Source organism: Gopherus flavomarginatus, chromosome 1, assembly GCF_025201925.1.
Source record: "Gopherus flavomarginatus isolate rGopFla2 chromosome 1, rGopFla2.mat.asm, whole genome shotgun sequence".
NCBI lineage: Eukaryota > Metazoa > Chordata > Testudines > Testudinidae > Gopherus > Gopherus flavomarginatus.
The window spans coordinates 102,874,214-102,892,671 of record NC_066617.1 but is presented as its reverse complement, the minus strand read 5'-3'; the positions used below and the strand labels follow the sequence as shown (position 1 = coordinate 102,892,671).

General features: G+C 45.0%; 1 protein-coding gene across 2 annotated transcripts in view; it reads right to left on the bottom strand.

The window, feature by feature from the left end:
- Positions 1–18,458, bottom strand: part of LARGE1 (LARGE xylosyl- and glucuronyltransferase 1) — a 398,517-nt gene that overhangs the window by 198,554 nt on the left and 181,505 nt on the right. For both annotated transcript variants that reach the window (XM_050926400.1, XM_050926391.1), the window contains exon 3: positions 3,112–3,413. In XM_050926400.1, the coding sequence (XP_050782357.1) occupies positions 3,112–3,413 (302 nt within the window). The remainder of the gene's footprint in view (positions 1–3,111; positions 3,414–18,458) is intronic.

Sequence of the window (18,458 nt, the reverse complement as noted above, 5' to 3'; positions counted from 1 at the left end):
ACGGTGCTCTGAGTGACTGGAGCGTGACGGGCCAGTCGGTTCTCCTTGGGCTTGATGATATGCCCAAGGTGTCCAAAAGGACCACTGATGAGGTCCATGGTTCAGGCCATGGGCATGAGTATCCGAATCCCCGTAGGAGGCACTGTCTGCATGGGTGGAGATGGATGGATGACGCGAGGGCCACGGAAGAGCTGAAGTCGCTTGGACCAGGTCTCTGCGTCCATTGGACTCCTGTCTGCGTGGTACCAGCGAACGGTACCGAGAGTCGTAGCAGTGCTGGGAGAGGGACTGGGACCTGCGACCAGCGCAGTGCCGGGAGGTCGACTGGTGCCTCACATCGCCATGCCGAGATCGGCTGTGAGAAGTACGGCGGTGCTGGGATCTGGACTGGTGCCGAGAGTACCGCGATGGAGACCGGGATCTCGATCGGTGCCACGAGTACGACCAGTACCGGGATGGAGAGCGGTACTGAGACTGCAAGCGGCGCCGAGAGCGGGAGCGATGGCGGGACCTGGATCGGGACCGGCAGCGTTGCGCAACGTCCGGCGACGATGGCCTCATCATGGCAGGCTTGCCCAGTGACTGAACAACCTGCACCGGCGGTGCTGGGGGTTGGGGCAGCTCAGGCTCCGTGACAGCAATTAGTTCCCGAGCCGTGGAGAAAGTCTCCGGTGTCGAGGGCACGACAAGCTCGACCACAGCGTGCGCTGGGGAGCTGGTAGGCACCGGACTCAACGGCTCCTGAGAAACCGGAATCAACGGTGCAGAGGCAAGCGGTGCCGCAGCAGTTGAAGGTGCCAGGAGGTCCGCCTTCGATGTATGCTCTGACTGAGGGGTAGATACAGGTGCCGCAGGAGCCTTGTGCCTCTTGCTCCTCGGGGAGAGGGACTGGTGCCTGCCAGAGGGCTGAGCCGGTGAAGGCTGGTGCCGAGGAGTCTTCACTGGAACCGTGCGTTCCGGTGCGGAGGAAGCACTCGTCCCCGGTGCCGGAGTCGGTGCCGAAGATGGAGGAGTTAGAGCTGCCTCCATCAAGAGCTGCTCGAGGCAAATGTCCCGCTCTTTCTTCGTCCGGGGCTTGAACGCCTTGCAGATTTGGCACTTGTCCGCAAGGTGGGATTCTCCTAGGTACTTTAAACAGGAGTCGTGCGGATCTCCTGTGGGCATCGGCCGATGACAGGCCGCACAAGGTTTGAAGCCCGGTGAACCGGGCATGGGCCCCGGTACCGGGGGAGGAGAAGGGGCTAGCCCCCGACCCTCTAACTATATACACAACTACTATAAAAACTAATAATAATATAAAAGTTAACTAGAACTATAGAAAAACTAACTATGTACACAATAACTATATAAACGAGCGAAGAGCTAGGGAGGTGGAGACCAGCTAAGCCGCGCTCCACTGTTCCAACGACCGACACGGGTGGTAAGAAGGAACTGAGGAGTGGATGGGTCGGCAGGGGTATATATCGGGCGCCATGGCAGCGCCACTCCAGGGGGCACCCTACCGGCCCACCGAGTGTTGCTAGGGTAAAAATCTCCAACGAACGTGCACGCAGAGCGCGCACATCTAACTGGAATGGATATGAGCAAGCACTCGAAGAAGAATAACATAAACAATGAGACCCCTGGCAAATCTGATAATAGGGAAGTTAAAATTAAACTTCCATTGCTGTCACTGAATTATAATGTGAATTCCTTAAGAAGGAGGAAAAGCTATTTCGTTATCAACATTGCATGTGGTTAGATAGGGGACGGCATGCCCAGTGAGGTTTCATGTTTTATATAACCACTGCCTCCAACTAAACCCCACAGAGAAATAACGTGTATTTCCGGAAGGCCACTTAAACTATTTTCTTTTTTAACAGCTATTCACTTGCTCTAAATTGGTTGAGGGCATTGAGGCTAGGACTGAGCTAATCAGTACTCGACTAAGAATAAGTATAATTTATTTACTTACAGCCTTATCCTCCTGCCACTGAATTCTATGGCAAATCTCTCCTGTATTACACAAAGAGCAAGATCAGACCTTCATTGTTTGTAGGAAAAAGTCTGACCCCCTACCTTTAGCACCAGTATAACATTTTCTGATTGTCAGAAAAAAAGCCCAGCACTGGAAACCTGTGTTTTAGTTCTAATAGATACATCAAATTTGTCAGATGAATAGACAGCAGACTTAATTTTATATGAAGAGATAATTAAGACTAATTTTTGCCCCTCAATCATATTATTTTTCACCTTCTGTTTTTTCAGGAAAAAAAACAAGATAAAAAGGGTGACAGGTATCAGATTAAACGTGTTAATTTTTAATGGGGGAAGGTAATCTATTTTTGACCCTCCTGTCCCTGCCAGTTTGACTTAATTTTGAACTAGGCCTCACCCTGGCTTCCCACTTTACACCTGAAAATTTGTGGATGCATGTTGATATCATTTAGATGTCCAACTACCTGATTTGCAGATACAATAAAATAGTTGAATGTCTACATGACATCCACTGCAAACATGCAGGTATAAAATGAACGACTACTCAAAACCAGACACCCCCATATCCCAAGCCCAAGGAATTGACCAACCTCTCCTACAAGAGTCTGCCGTAGCTAATTGTATAGAACATGTAGCTCTGCATCAGCTGCTGCTAGATACTCCACTGATAGGCAATTCAGAAAAGCAAACAGATTAGACAGCAACAATCTAAGGAACAGAAACTTAAGAGTTGTGCTAACAGGACAGCTGGTGCACGAACAAGGAAGTAAGGTTTTAAAAAGCACTGTGTCCTTATCAGCTCATTTGGAAACATTTGGGGCCAGATTCACAGCTGACATATATCAGTGATGCTTTAGTGAAGTCAATAGAGACTGGTTTATACCTGAATCTAGACCACGAGAATCAAAAACAAGACATCAGCCAAATAACAAGAGGCATCAACATAAGGAAGAAAAAATAATATTTTCAAGAGTATCAAAAGATGACAAAAGCAAAGTATACTGTAAATCTATTAGAATTTACTGCACAACATCCCTTGAAGGGAATTGCAGCATTTTCAGAAGCACACTCCTTGGGTGAATAAATCCCCCCTCCCCCTGCATTCGTTGTTTCGGGTAATGCTTTTTGTTTTACCTCACACTTCTCCACTGCTGGCTGCTGCCCACACTCTGAGCTGTTCCCTGCCACGATGCCAGCCCGCAGGCTTTCACTGTCCCCAGTCCCCTCCTCCATGGAGTAGGTTTTTGAATGATTGCCACGACGATGCGTTGGGCTCCGGCTCTGCGCCAGGCTGAGCTGCTTGCGAAGCACCTGGTTCTCCTCCTCCACCTCCCGCATGCGTATTTCCAAGCTCTCCCGCTCCCGCTGGTTCGAGGCTGTGTAATGAGGGCTATGGGGCTGAGATTCGATTGGCGACAGCGACGACGCCTTCCCATCTAAGGGATGGAAAATAATATCTGGATGAGAGCAGGGTTAACATTTTGTGTGTGCTTTACATAGCGAAAACAGACAATCATTTCAAATAAATCCATCTCTTATATAGACTAAGGTCCACATTCAAGAAAACATTTAAGCACATGGTTAACTTAGGCAAGTGCTTCAGGCCTACTGATTTCAAGTCCCATTAACTGCAAGGGAACTTACATACATACATAAAGATGAGCATGTCTGTCTTGGACAGGGGTATTTGCCAGAATCAGGGCCAGAACGGGAAGATAATGAGGAACAGGAGGATTTAATATAATGACAATTAATATATTGTTAGAGGAAGTGACAATTAATATACAGTGAGGGAAGAAAATGTTTTTTAAAAAATGGATGAGACACAGTATTTTTTCTATTCCCTCACCCAAAAAATTGCAGCATTTCAGGTGTCACATCTTGCCAAGAATTGACCCTGCATGATTTTGTATGTGAGGGAGTGATTTACATCACTCAGGAGAGACCCAAGACGCATCAGAAGGAAAACATAATTACATATAATGTACCCAAGAGAGGATCATTCCACCGTCTGTTCCAGGTGTGTTATTGCCACAAGGGTTTAGAGAGAGAAAATGGAGAGAGGCAGCCAATCTTTTAGTGACAGAGACATTCTTCCAAATTGCTTTTAACAGAGCAATATATTCATGGCAAATGTTTGAGAGGTGATTAAAAAAACCAAATCTAGTGTTAAATTATTTTCAGTAAAAATTAAATGAGACCAATAAAAATGAATGGTTACAGGTGTCCACAGAGTAGCAAGACAGTCTGCAGTTAACAAGGGCTAAGTTCACTTCAACATGTCACTGCAATGAGGATGATGGGTGAATGCCTTGTGTTGAGTACTTCTCAAAAATAAATTTTCTGCTCACATGCATTTAAAAAGGCTGCACTGTTTAACAATCCTCTGCACTGTGCACAATCACACTGGCTTTATCAAGCAGTCACCAATTTGTGAGCGGTTTAGAAAACGCAAAATCATACAGTTATTGCTGAGCTATCCTTATTACCAGGAAATCACTCGTTCTCAAATTTATCTCCCTGCTGCAAAGACCCTGTTCATCTCCTGCCTCACTCTACTGTTTCCGACTTACTTGATCAGTGCTAAACTCCTCAAACTGCTATAGAAATGAGAACCAGTTTTCAAGCCTCCACTGCTGCACATCAGATACACACACACAAATATGCATGCACTATATATTAGTTGCCCTCCCCCAAACCCTATTTAATTTTTTAAAAATATGAATACGTTTGATAAGTATGTCTGAGTTTGTAAATATGTGTAAAGACAGAATTCTGATGCTTGTTTATTGATATTTGTAACTTGTTAAAAAATCCCAAATAGTTATTTTTAACATAAACAAAACACAACATTTTCTTCAGCTTACAAAGCCAAGCACACAACAGTTAGGAAATGCCAGATTCAGAGTTGCCTGAGCAGCCTTAACCTGCCGCCTTATGAATATGCATTATGACAATTTTTATGGATCACATCCTTTTCTTTCCACTGGACCCTACCTCATTCAGGAATAGTCAACACCAAAATCTAACATTAGTAAAACTACCTATTGTTCAGAGCTGGCCAAAACACGTTAAAAATCAGCAACAATGTTTTCCTCATCATTTCAATTTTTTTTTAAAAAATGCAACCAATTCTATAGTTATCGATGACAATTTTTTTTATGCCCTTCAAATTTTTTTTTTTTTGGTAAAAATTTTTGCTGCAGGGCTGGTGACACCTAATCTCTGCAGGCACAATGGGAGGCGTTTTCACTCCTGCCCATCGTTACCAATCAATCTTTGTTTCATTGATTTCAGTGTGTCAGCTGAAATCGACGTTAACTGAAATCTAGTGATTTAAACTGAATCCTGCCAAGCCGAGCTATTTGATATGAAGTTCTACATAGAAAGTGTTAAATACAGAGAGGCTATTTTTCCTCCAAAGAATCTCATAAGAGCTACTGCAGCAACTCCCTCTGCACAGCACTGCTTTCTTATCAACTAGTGATTTTCTCACTAGTCTCACAATAGAAGGTGTTTTCTTAAAACCCCAGCCTCATGAGTCTGACGAAGTGGGTATTCACCCACGAAAGCTTATGCTCCAATACTTCTGTTAGTCTATAAGGTGCCACAGGACTCTTTGTCGCTTTTTACTGGAGGCAAGTGACTGTGAAAATCTCAGCTTTAATTTAAAAGCCAAGGAAGTTTCTAGTCCTCATGGGTAGAACCCCGTGTGGATACAAATATTTATCTGCAAATATTTATATCCACAGATATAAATCGGTATCCGCAGGGCTCTCCCAGGAACTGCAGTGGTGAAAGAAGTAGAACTTGGGGCCACCGTTACCAGTAGCCAGCGCCCCATGCTGGCAGCTCCTCCAGTGCAGTTGTACCACCCCCAACCCTGTCTGTGTCTCTTCTACACAGCTGACTGTGCCTCCTGTCTGAGTCTGTACAGCTGCGCTGAAGAACAGGGCTGGAGGCGGTACAGCAGTGCCGGAGGTGCTGCCGGCGTGGGCCACTGGCTACTGGGAGTGTGGCTCCACATTCTGTTCCTTTCACCATTGCAGTTCTCAGGAAAGCCCCGCGGATGCCGATTTATAGCCACGGATATCCGCATTTGCAGTTATAAATTTGTATCCGAGCAGGGCTCGCCTCATGGATGCAGAGAAAAGCCTGAAAATATGAACTGGTTTGACCTAAAGGCTCAGATCGGAAAGCAAATAAAAAGAATCCAAATCTTAAAAACTAAAACCGAACAAAACAAAAAAACCCAACATGATTATTAAACCAAATTCATGATTTTGGGAACATAGCACAGGTTTTCTGAAAGCTGAGGGTTGGCGGTACTGGTATTGTGATCGTTAAGTATTCTTGTGTGGATGGAGACTTGCAGAGACATTGGCTTCAGTGCACATATAATTACAGATGAACCTCTCTGAGGAGTTTCTTAATGTTGCAGAATAGTTTGATACATAGGCTTAATCTCTACACCCACTTGACTTAGCCCATGGTCATTTTTAAGAACATTATGTATATTTGTTGCACCTGGCCTTTAAAGAAAGGTAAGTGGACTGAGGTACAGGCTGATATAAAGGAGCACTAGTATTTGATTGATTATGCTGCTAGATAGAAGGGTTGAGTTGGTTGTACTGCACTTTAGGTTTATACTTTATATAGTTGGTAGGGTGATATATGGGCATTTTGTATTTAATCTAAATCAAAATAAAATGAAACAGGAGCTGCTAACAGGGAGTTTCGCAAGGGAGTTCTCCAGGTGAAGGAGGAGCACATACAGCATCTGTGGGGTAAGTGACTGCAGTGTGTGAGTGTTTGTGTTTGTGGGTTACTTGCTGTGTGCTGAGCTTGTGTTTGTCAGTCTGTTTGGTGGTTTGTTTGTTTGAAGGACCGTGTGCTGTAGCAGGCAGTTGGAGGCGGAGCTACCAAGGAAGGTTTGAAAGCTAGAAGCCTCTGGTAATTGGCTGAGCCTTAACCAGTGGGCAGGGCATTCACTCAGGCCAGGGCTTCATAAAGCTGCGCACAAGCGACCAGGGAGCTTAGTGAACAGGAGCTGCTAACAGGGAGTTTCGCAAGGGAGTTTGGAAGGGAAGTAGGAAGGGAGTGGGGGTCCCTTGTCGGTCTCATCTGTGACCCATTGGTCCCCTGAACCTATAAACCAAGCCACATCCAAAACCTTTCTGTTGAAAGCAGAGCAGAGAGGACAGGGAGCTGCAGTCGGGAATTTGAGAGAGTTTGACAGAGGGAGGCTTACGATGGTGAGGAGGAGGACCCGCAACACCTGTGGCAGCACTGCTTCTGTCTCCTCCACCTGCGCCTGTAGCCAGACAGAGCCCCAAAGCATGGATGCTTTTACCCAGATTCTGGTGTGGGCTTGCAAAGACTGTAACTTGCAATTTCCACTTACTGATATCCAGACTGGGGGTGGCATCCAATGTGAAAGGTGCCTACTGGTGGAATCTCTCAGGCAGCAGGTGGGAGAGCTACAGGAGGAGATGGCTAGGCTGAGGAACATCCGTATCCATGAGCAATTCCTGGACAGTATCCATGTGGAGACAGCTGACGTAGCTGTCCCAGTTCACAGGACTACTGACACACCCTGAGCCATCTCCTCCTCCACTGGCGTGTCAGATACACCCTGAGCCATCTCCTCCTCCACTGGTGTATCTGACACACCAGTGGAGAAGGAGATGGCTCAGGGTGGACACTGGCAGCTGGTTACTTCTTACTGCTCCCCCCCTTCTGCAAACCCTCCTGCTGTGGTAATAGATAACCGTTATGCTCTTCTTGATACAGGAGAGAAGGAATCACCCCCAACAGTTAAGGAGGGGAAGCCTCATACCCCTAAGGCTGGGAGGTCTGCTGCCACCACTGATAATAAGAAACTTAGGGTAGTGGTGGTTGGAGACTTTCTGCTGAGGGGGACGGAGACACCCATCTGTTGCCCTGACCGTTCATCCCGGGAGGTATGCTGCCTGCCAGGGGCCCGTATCCGAGATGTTACAGAGGCATTGTCGAGGATTATCCGGCCTTCTGACTACTACCCCATGCTACTCATCCATGTGGGCACAAATGATACTGTGAGGTGTGACACTGAGCAGATCAAGAGTGACTACAGGGCTCTAGGAGTACGGGTTAAGGAGTTTGGAGCGCAGGTGGTATTCTCTTCGATTCTTCCTGTCAAAGGTAGGGGCCCGGGCAGAGACAGATGCATCGTGGAGATGAATGCCTGGCTGCGAAGATGGTGTCGGCAGGAGGGCTTTGGCTTCCTGGACCACAGGATGCTATTCGAGGAAGGACTGCTAGGCACAGATGGCGTTCACCTTTCGAGAAGGGGAAAGGCCTTATTTGCGCACAGACTGGCTAACCTTGTAAGGAGGGCTTTAAAATAGGTTCGACAGGGACAGGTGAGCAAACCCCACAGGTAAGTGGGGAACAAGACCTGGGAGATGGGTTGGAAACAGGAGGGAGCATGGGCTATAATGGCAGAGAGAAAGGAGGGTCAGGGCAAAGCTGGGAGGCAAGATCAAACCAGTATCTTAGATGCCTATATACAAATGCAAGAAGTATGGGTAATAAGCAGGAAGAACTGGAAGTGTTAATAAATAAATACAACTATGACATTGTTGACATTACTGAAACTTGGTGGGATAATACACACGACTGGAATGTTGGTGTGGATGGGTATAGTTTGCTCAAGAAGGATAGACAGGGGAAAAAGGGAGGAGGTGTTGCCTTATATATTAAAAATGTACACACTTGGACTGAGGTGGAGATGGACATAGGAGATGGAAGTGTTGAGAGTCTCTGGGTTAGGCTAAAAGGGGTAAAAAACACAGGTGATGTCGTGCTGGGAGTCTACTGCAGGCCACCTAATCAGGTGGAAGAGGTGGATGAAGCTTTTTTCAAACTAACAAAATTATCCAAAGCCCAAGATTTGGTGGTGATGGGGACTTCAAGTATCCAGATATATGTTGGGAAAATAACACCACGGGGCACAGACTATCCAATAAGTTCCTGGACTGCATTGCAGACAACTTTTTATTTCAGAAAGTTGAAAAAGCTACTAGGGGGGAAGCTGTTCTAGACTTAATTTTAACAAATAGGGAGGAACTTGTTGAGAATTTGAAAGTAGAAGGAAGCTTGGGTGAAAGTGATCATGAAATCATAGAGTTTGCAATTCTAAGGAAGGGTAGAAGGGAGTACAGCAAAATAAAGACAATGGATTTCAGGAAGGTGGATTTTGGTAAGCTCAGAGAGCTGATAGGTAAGGTCCCATGGAAATCAAGACTGAGGGGAAAAACAACTGAGGAGAGTTGGCAGTTTTTCAAAGGGACGCTATTAAGGGCTCAAAAGCAAGCTATTCCAATGGTTAGGAAAGATAGAAAATGTGGCAAAAGACCACCTTGGCTTAACCACGAGATCTTGCGTGACCTACAAAATAAAAAGGCGTCATATAAAAAATGGAAACTAGGTCAGATCACAAAGGACGAATATAGGCAAATAACACAGGAATGCAGAGGCAAGATTAGAAAGGTAAAGGCACAAAATGAGCTCAAACTAGCTATGGGAATAAAGGGAAACAAGAAGACTTTTTATCAATACATTAGAAGCAAGAGGAAGACCAAGGACAGGGTAGGCCCACTGCTCAGTGAGGAAGGGGAAACAGTAACGGGAGACTTGGAAATGGCAGAGATGCTTAATGACTTCTTTGTTTCGGTCTTCACTGAGAAGTCTGAAGGAATGTCTAGTATAGTGAATGCTTACGGGAAGAGGGTAGGTTTAGAAGATAAAATAAAAAAAGAGCAAGTAAAAAATCACTTAGAAAAGTTAGATGCCTGCAAGTCACCAGGGCCTGATGAAATGCATCCTAGAATACTCAAGGAGTTAATAGAGGAGGTATCTGAGCCTCTAGCTATTATCTTTGGGAAATCATGGGAGACGGGGGAGATTCCAGAAGACTGGAAGGGGGCAAATATAGTGCCCATCTATAAAAAGGGAAATAAAAACAACCCAGGAAACTACAGACCAGTTAGTTTAACTTCTGTGCCAGGGAAGATAATGGAGCAGTTAATTAAAGAAATCATCTGCAAACACTTGGAAGGTGGTAAGGTGATAGGGAATAGCCAGCATGGATTTGTAAAGAACAAATCGTGTCAAACTAATCTGATAGCATTCTTTGATAGGATAACGAGCCTTGTGGATAAGGGAGAAGCGGGGGATGTGATATACCTAGACTTTAGTAAGGCATTTGATACGGTCTCGCATGATATTCTTATAGATAAACTAGGAAAGTACAATTTAGATGGGGCTACTATAAGGTGCGTGCATAATTGGCTGGATAACCGTACTCAGAGAGTAGTTATTAATGGCTCCCAATCCTGCTGGAAAGGTATAACAAGTGGGGTTCCGCAGGGGTCTGTTTTGGGACCAGCTCTGTTCAATATCTTCATCAACGATTTAGATGTTGGCATAGAAAGTACGCTTATTAAGTTTGTGGACGATACCAAACTGGGAGGGATTGCAACTGCTTTGGAGGACAAGATCAAAATTCAAAATGATCTGGACAAATTGGAGGAATGGTCTGAGGTAAACAGGATGAAGTTCAATAAAGATAAATGCAAAGTGCTCCACTTAGGAAGGAACAATCAGTTTCACACATACAGAATGGGAAGAGACTGTCTAGGAAGGAGTATGGCAGAAAGAGATCTAGGGGTCATAGTAGACCACAAGCTTAATATGAGTCAACAGTGTGATACTGTTGCAAAAAAAGCAAACGTGATTCTGGGATGCATTAACAGGTGTGTTGTAAACAAGACACGAGAAGTCATTCTTCCGCTTTACTCTGCGCTGGTTAGGCCTCAGCTGGAGTAGTGTGTCCAGTTCTGGGCACCGCATTTGAAGAAAGATGTGGAAAAATTGGAGAGGGTCCAGAGAAGAGCAACAAGAATGATTAAAGGTCTTGAGAACATGACCTATGAAGGAAGGCTGAAGGAATTGGGTTTGTTTAGTTTGGAAAAGAGAAGACTGAGAGGGGACATGATAGCAGTTTTCAGATATCTAAAAAGGTGTCATCAGGAGGAGGGAGAAAACTTGTTCACCTTAGCCTCCAATGATAGAACAAGAAGCAATGGACTTAAACTGCAGAAAGGGAGATTTAGGTTGGACATTAGGAAAAAGTTCCTAACTGTCAGGGTGGTTAAACACTGGAATAGATTGCCTAGGGAAGTTGTGGAATCTCCATCTCTGGAGATATTTAAGAGTAGGTTAGATAAATGTCTATCAGGGATGGTCTAGACAGTATTTGGTCCTGCCATGAGGGCAGGGGACTGGACTCGATGACCTCTCGAGGTCCCTTCCAGTCCTAGAGTCTATGAAACCATTCATAATGGGGACTGCGTGAGTTTGGTCTGAGAGCTTGCCCAGGTAAGAATACAAGGAACCAGACATTGTGCTGTGAGGCAACTAGAAAGCTTTTGAAAGCTGTAACAAATATTAATAGAGCTATTCATTTTTGTTCTTCACTTGGTGTTGCTGATCCATGTTTGGTCCTAAGCAAGCTCACGTCTATTTTATTTTTATACTGGTGTCAAGCCTTTTACCCCAATCCTTCTGTGCTAATAACTTTTTACCTAAGAAATAAAAAATTACTTGCTAAATTTCACAGCTATAGACCACAAACTAAACACTGAAACTGGAGTAATTATGGTATGGTATCCAGAAGGCAGTGGTTTATCATCACAGTAGGAATGGTAGATCGCAAACTGCTTCCCATGTCTTAACCCTTAACGAATCCATGCAAATTTATTAACGGAAAAAAAAATTAATTCTGTAGTATTATTCCTATCTTACATATGGGGAAATTGAAGATGAAATTGGTTAAGAATGTAAGAATGGCCATACTGGTTCAGACCAATGCTCCATCTAGCCCAATAGCCTGTCTTCTGACAGTGGCCAGTGCCAGATGCTTCAGAGGGTATGAACAGAACATGGCAATTATCAAGTGATCCATCCCCTGTCATCCAGTTCCAGTATTTGGCAGTCAGAGGCTATGGGACACCAGAGCATGGAGTTGCATCCCTGATAATCTCAGCTAATAAGAGGTATCCTCCATGAAGAGAGAAGAGTGCCACCTACTGGGCACTTATACCATTTCCTGAAGCACAAGACATTTTTCCTTGCAGGCTCCCTCACTGAATCACAGTCTCAAAATGACCCTCCTTAGCTTACAAGATCATCCATTCACAGCCCAGGTTTGTACTTTGCCCAAGGTCACAAACCGAGTCAGTAGCAGGGTCAGGAATAGAACCCCTGAATTCTTGGGTCCTAATACCATGTTGATGCCACTAGGTAAGTACACCGCTACCCAGATACAATGCCACCTGATATAACATGAATGTGGATATAATGCAGTAAAGCAGTGCTCCAGGGGGAGGTGCTGCGCACTCCGGTGGATCAAAGCAAGTTCAACATAACATGGTTCATCTATAATGCGGGTAAGATTTTGTGGCTCCCAAGGACAGCGTTATATCAAGGTAGAGGTGTACATTGTCTAGATGTTTCTGCTAAAATGATCAAGAGTGAAAAATTCTTGACATAAAGGTACTGCCTACCATATCTCACTTAACTGAGTTAGTAACTACACTGTCCATGCCTAGACTAGGAAAATATATTGTGTTTAAAAATGCATTAGTTGGCATGTTTTAAAACACTAGACAGAGCTTAACACCTTTAAATGCATATTAGCTGGCCATAGTCAATCCTAGGCTCACTCCTAGCTAAGGTGAATGTTACAATTAACACTTCTCACAGATAACTTTTCAGTTTGTCTAATTGCAGACCCAATAAAACAATGCTCCTTTAGTATACATTTAGTTCACATTTGAAAGATTTTTCTTTGCAACTTTAAGAACAAGAAATCTAATATTTTAAAAACAGAAGCTGACATTCTGCAGAAAGAAATGGAGGTGGCAGGTGGCCACCCTTGCCAGTTTGCCTCTGGATCTCCCATGAGCCAGTTCACTTAAAACCCATTACATAGCGATTTATTCCCACAGGGAGCCTTACAGAGAATTACAAGAACTCTAGATAGCAAGAGAAACAAGAAGAGCAGAGTCAGGAATGCTAACATAAATGCTCTTTGTAGGTGGGTAGATGTTTTCTTTTGTTTTGGAACACTGATTCAACTTTAATCACCTATTACCGCAGCAGCTCCTGGACTTCTGGCTCCGTTAACTCATGGCAGATGTTGGTTACAAGGACCACAAGGATGAAGTCAGGTTTGTTAATGGTTTGGTGTTTTAATGTCTCTGTCTCCACACAAGGATCCTAGGAGATGCTAAGTCTCTCATTTCCACACTCACTGAGAATTTCTTCTCCCCTATGTCTAGGACACAATTTGCAAGTCGCTCACAGGTGATATCAATTGGAACTGGATAATGGTGCCTGGCGAGCTGTTTTGGTAGTAGCCTATAGAACTGCTAAGTGAAGCCCGAGCAATTTAATTAACTACTGCAGAAGACTGAAGTGTAAACACAGCATCCTCTAATTCCAATGAGTGACCCTCAAGAGGCACTTATGAATTTATTATACTGACCAACTTTAAAAAAAAAAAAGGAGAGGGAAGAGAAGGTAAATGAATTTTGTGCCTCTGAGGATGTCATGTTGCGAACACTGAAAATTCAGGTCCTTGGAACAACTGCAGCACAGTAAACAGCAAGACAAGCTTCCCCACATTACCTGGGTAAGCTTCCTCATCCTTGACCTGGATGGACCATTTCCACAAGTATTAGCTTGAGTTGCCTTGGTCTATTCAAGACTCAGTACTGACAGTGCTAATAAAAGTGCCACTAGTTACTGCACTGAAAGCATCAACTGTTTTCACACATGACACCAATTGTCAGGTAATTATCACTTTTGGTTGCTTACTGCCCTGACCTGGATTCAAGTTCTGATTGGGCAATGACCTTTAGCATGTGTTTAACTTTAAGCCCATGCTCAAGTTCCACTGAAGTTAGTGGGACTTAAGTTAAGCACATGCTTATGTGTTTTGCTGAACTGGGGGCTCAGATATGAAACATCCAGCCCCACTGCATCCCAGCCTAGCCTGCAGCTCTTTGCATTATTCCTTTCTCATCCCCACAGCAATCCATCATTACAAACATCATTCTCTTGAGCAAAATATCCATTCACAATTAGTGTGTTTGGAAATCATATACATTATTACACACAAAAAACAACATTAAAAGAATGTAATGGTTGCAAAGTCAAACACACAAAAGTTAGGAAGTGTATGAATTAATTTTGCCAGTGCAACCTTCATTTGGCCCCCTAAGCATATGCGTTATGACAGTCATTAATTACGTGATCACATACTAGGATTCCTGCCTCTTCAGTGAAAAGGATGGACAGTGTTCAGTGAAGGAGCAGCCATTCTATATTTTGTTTTTTCCTCCTTACTCAGGCCTCATTTACTGCACACAATTCAAACCCTCCTCTGAAGACAGAATTGTTAGTTTCCTCATGGCCTTTTTCTATGGTGATCACCACTAAAATATCTGAGTGCTTCACACACATTAACTTATTTTTATAACCCCCAGTGAGATGAGGGTACATTACTAGCTCAATTTATAGTTGAGGAACAGAAGCAGAGACACATTAACATCAACAGAGGGGTGTCTGATCTAGATGCGTATGGCCTGATTTTTCAGAGAAGTTGGTGTTTTGTAGCACTTTATATGTTCAAAACACAGCTCTCATTGACTTCAGCTGCAGTTGTGAGTGCTCTCACTTCTGCAAATCAGACGCCAGGGTCTCAGGTTGGTTACCTAGCAAAAGAGGAAAACACAACTTAGTGACAACCTGTGAAAAGTTTGGTTCATGTGACTTGCTCAGCATCACACAGAATTCTGCAGCAGAGGCAGAGATAAAATTTAGCTCCCCACAATGGATTTCAACTGCCTAAACCATTAGACCAGTGGTCCCCAACCTTTTTCGTCTGGCAGGCACCAGACGATAAGCCACTGAGGACTGCGGCAGCGGACGAGCATCCTCTGAAATCCTGCTGAGAAGCAGCAATGTGATTAGGTGTCGCCACCGAAATGCTGCCAACAAACAGTGTCATCCATAGGCATTGCTGCCGAAATGCTGCTGAAAATCAGTGTTATTTTAGTGGCGATGTTTCTGGAGGACGTTGCTTCTCAGCGGCATTTTGGTGGATGCTCATCTGCCAGACAGTACACGGGTGCACATAGATGCCCCGGCGGGCGCCATGGCACCCACAGGCACCGCGTTGGGGACCACTGCACTAGACCATACATTCTCTTCCTGCAAATTCACGTTCACTACACACCTTCTTATCGCTCTTGTGTGCTCCAGGACATGAGGGCAGTCTAGCCTCCTGTTTCTCTCGTGTTCCTTGAGCGGGTCCTGAGGGAGGGGGCTCCCCACCCACCATTCACCCCTGGCCCCACAGAACTCATCTACGGGCCCCTGCCCTGCAAGACTTCCCAGTCGCCTAGGTCATGTAACCTAAGTCTGCTGAATGCCATCCATCTGGTCTGCCTCCGAACTGTGCCTAGGGAAGATTTACATACACTCGTGCTTCATACCATCCACTTACTTGCGTCTCACTCTGACACCAAGTGGCAGGACCTGCTGCCACCTAAGTAGGGCGAGGAACCCCAGTGGGGCCAGTCTGTGCTCCACTCTGGTCTCACGATCCACCAGGGATATTAGTTGCCAGCTCCTTCATGGAGCTGTAAGCACAGGTGTGTACCTGGCAAAATTCATGAACTCCCCCAACATCTGTCCCTTTTTTGATAAATGGGAGACCCAGGCACACATCTACACAGTTTCAGGTTGCAGCCCCTCTTCCGACTCCTCCAGAACCTCTTACTGCGGTTCTGGTGGAAGTTTTCCCTGCACCTTCTGATGGCTGCACACTCCATCCACAGCCCCAGGACCTCCTTCTGACACTGGCTAAGACAGCCATCCACCGTACTAAGAGGAGGAAGCTGAATGGGAGAGGGAGGTACATACTGCAACCATTGAGTCTATTTCTGGTGCTTTGTCTGCTCCAGTCTTTGGGCAGTTTCTCTGGGCGGTGTCCACTGGATTCTTGGACACCTTTGAGGAGCTATGGGCACTGTCCAGGGTTCTCTGCTTGTTGTCCACCTTTCGATCCCTGATTCTTTAGCTCTGACCTCACAGCTGCTTCTGTTTTTTTCCATTTGTTGTGCCCAGAAATTAACTGTAGCCTGGGCTCAGTGGTTCCGCCTCCTCACTTGAGGAGGCAGGCCTTTAGTTATGGGCAGACCAAGATCCACCCACCCCAGTACTACAAAGAGTATAGGACACACCTTCCTACTTCTGCAACAAATGAGGCAGAGAGCCAACAAACAGTGGCATCATTCACAAGTCAGCCCCAATTCATCCCCATAGTACCATCCCTCCTGTGCAGTGAATGACACACCACACAGTTCTGTGGAAAAAATAGTACTTGATCATGTCATTAAGGACTGTATCATAATGCACATGCAGAAGGCTGAATTAATGTTGCATGAGCAACCTTAATTCTTTCATTCCCTAACTGGTGCCTGGGGTATTAAATTGAGAAAGGTTGAGGATAAGGCAGTAAAATACAGAAAGAGATCACATCAATCTAATGGGCCAAAGGAGAAACCCACTAAACATAGCATGATAAATCTGCTAAGCAGGAAAATCATCATTCCCATCAACCCCATCCCCACTGACCTACAACCCTCCAGGGTCACACAGGCACAACCCCTTCCTTCCTTGGACAAGAGAGGGAGAGGACAGAACTGGCAGCATGGCAAGCCAGGAGCAACAGAGAAGCTGGAGGTTAGAGGAACTCTATACAGAGCAGGCTGAAGCAGAAGCCAGGGAACTGTGGGAGAATGAGGTGTGACTTTTGGACACTCCAGATGGATTCAGGTCTATGAGGAACTCCTGGAAAAGTAACAATGTCTGGGGCAGAGAGAGAGAGTGCAGAGGGGTTCCAATGGCATACCCCACTAACTGATCCTGCCAGGAAACCTGCAACTTCCTCCTTGTTTTTAATATAAGATTGTACTGGAAAGGGCATCCCAGACAATAGGTCAGAAGAACCCAACCCTCAGTGGACGGCTTCGCAGGAGTCCCTGTCATAAACAGATAGCTAAGGGTTAATGTCTCTTTCACCTGAAGCACCTGACCAGAGGACCAATCAGGAAACCGGATTTTTTCAACTTTGGGTGGAGGGAATTGAGAGTCTAAGGTCTTTGTTTTCTGGCTGCCTGCTTTCTCTGAGCTTTGGAGAAGTAGTTCTACTTTCTAGTCTTCTGTTTCTAAGTGTAAGGACAAAGAGATCAGATAGTAAGTTCTATGGTTTTCTTTTCTTTGGTATTTGCATGAATATAAGTGCTGGAGTGCTTTGATTTGTATTCTTTTGGAATAAGGCTGTTTATTCAATATTCTTTTAAGAAATTGCCCTGTATTGTGTCATCTTAATACAGAGAGACCATTTGTATTTTTTCTTTCTTTTTTATATAAAGCTTTCTTTTAAGACCTGTTGGAGTTTTTCTTTACTTCAGGGAAATTGAGTCTGTACTCACCAGGGAATTGGTGGGAGGAAGAAATCAGGGGAGATCGGTGTGTGTTAAATTGGCTAGCCTGATTTTGCATTCCCTCTGGGGGAATAGGAAAGTCCTTTTTGTTCCAGGACCGGGAACAGAAAGGGGGAGTCACTCTGTTTGGATTCACAGAGCTTGTGTCTGTGTATCTCTCCAGGAGCACCTGGAGGGGGGAAGGGAAAAAGGATTATTTCCCTTTGTTGTGAGACTCAAGGGATTTGGGTCTTGGGGTCCCCAGGGAAGGTTTTTCAGAGGGACCAGAGTGCCCCAAAACACTCTAATTTTTTGGGTGGTGGCAGCAGGTACCAGGTCCAAGCTGGTGACTAAGCTTGGAGGTTTTCATGCTAACCCCCATATTTTGGACGCTAAGGTCCAAATCTGGGACTAAGGTTATTACATGGTGGCAGCGGTGGGATACAGAATCCAGAAGCCAGTAGAAATATTATATTTTCTTTTCTCTGCTAAGGGCTTTTTAGCAGAGAGAAACAGTTGGTTTTAAAAGGGAACCAGAGAGAATTTTTTTTTCTGCTCTCTCTCACAGTTTGTGGCTTGCATGTTAAGGGTCTTTTGTCATGCAATAGCCCTCCCATTAGTAGGCAAGTACCAGCACTTATAGGCATGCAAATAAAGTGGTTTTTCTGGTTTCCCTTCATTGAACATTAGCTAGAGAGAGAAAGGGAAAAAAGCACTGTTGCTAGGCAGACTTCAGGAGGCAACAGAGAACCTGCAGTTCAGAAGATAAACACCGGAGGGCACCCCAACACAAGAAAACAGGAACCATGACTTCTAAGGCAAAAATTGACGCCGAAGAACAAATCAAAGAAGCTGAACACAGGCGACAGATGGAGATGA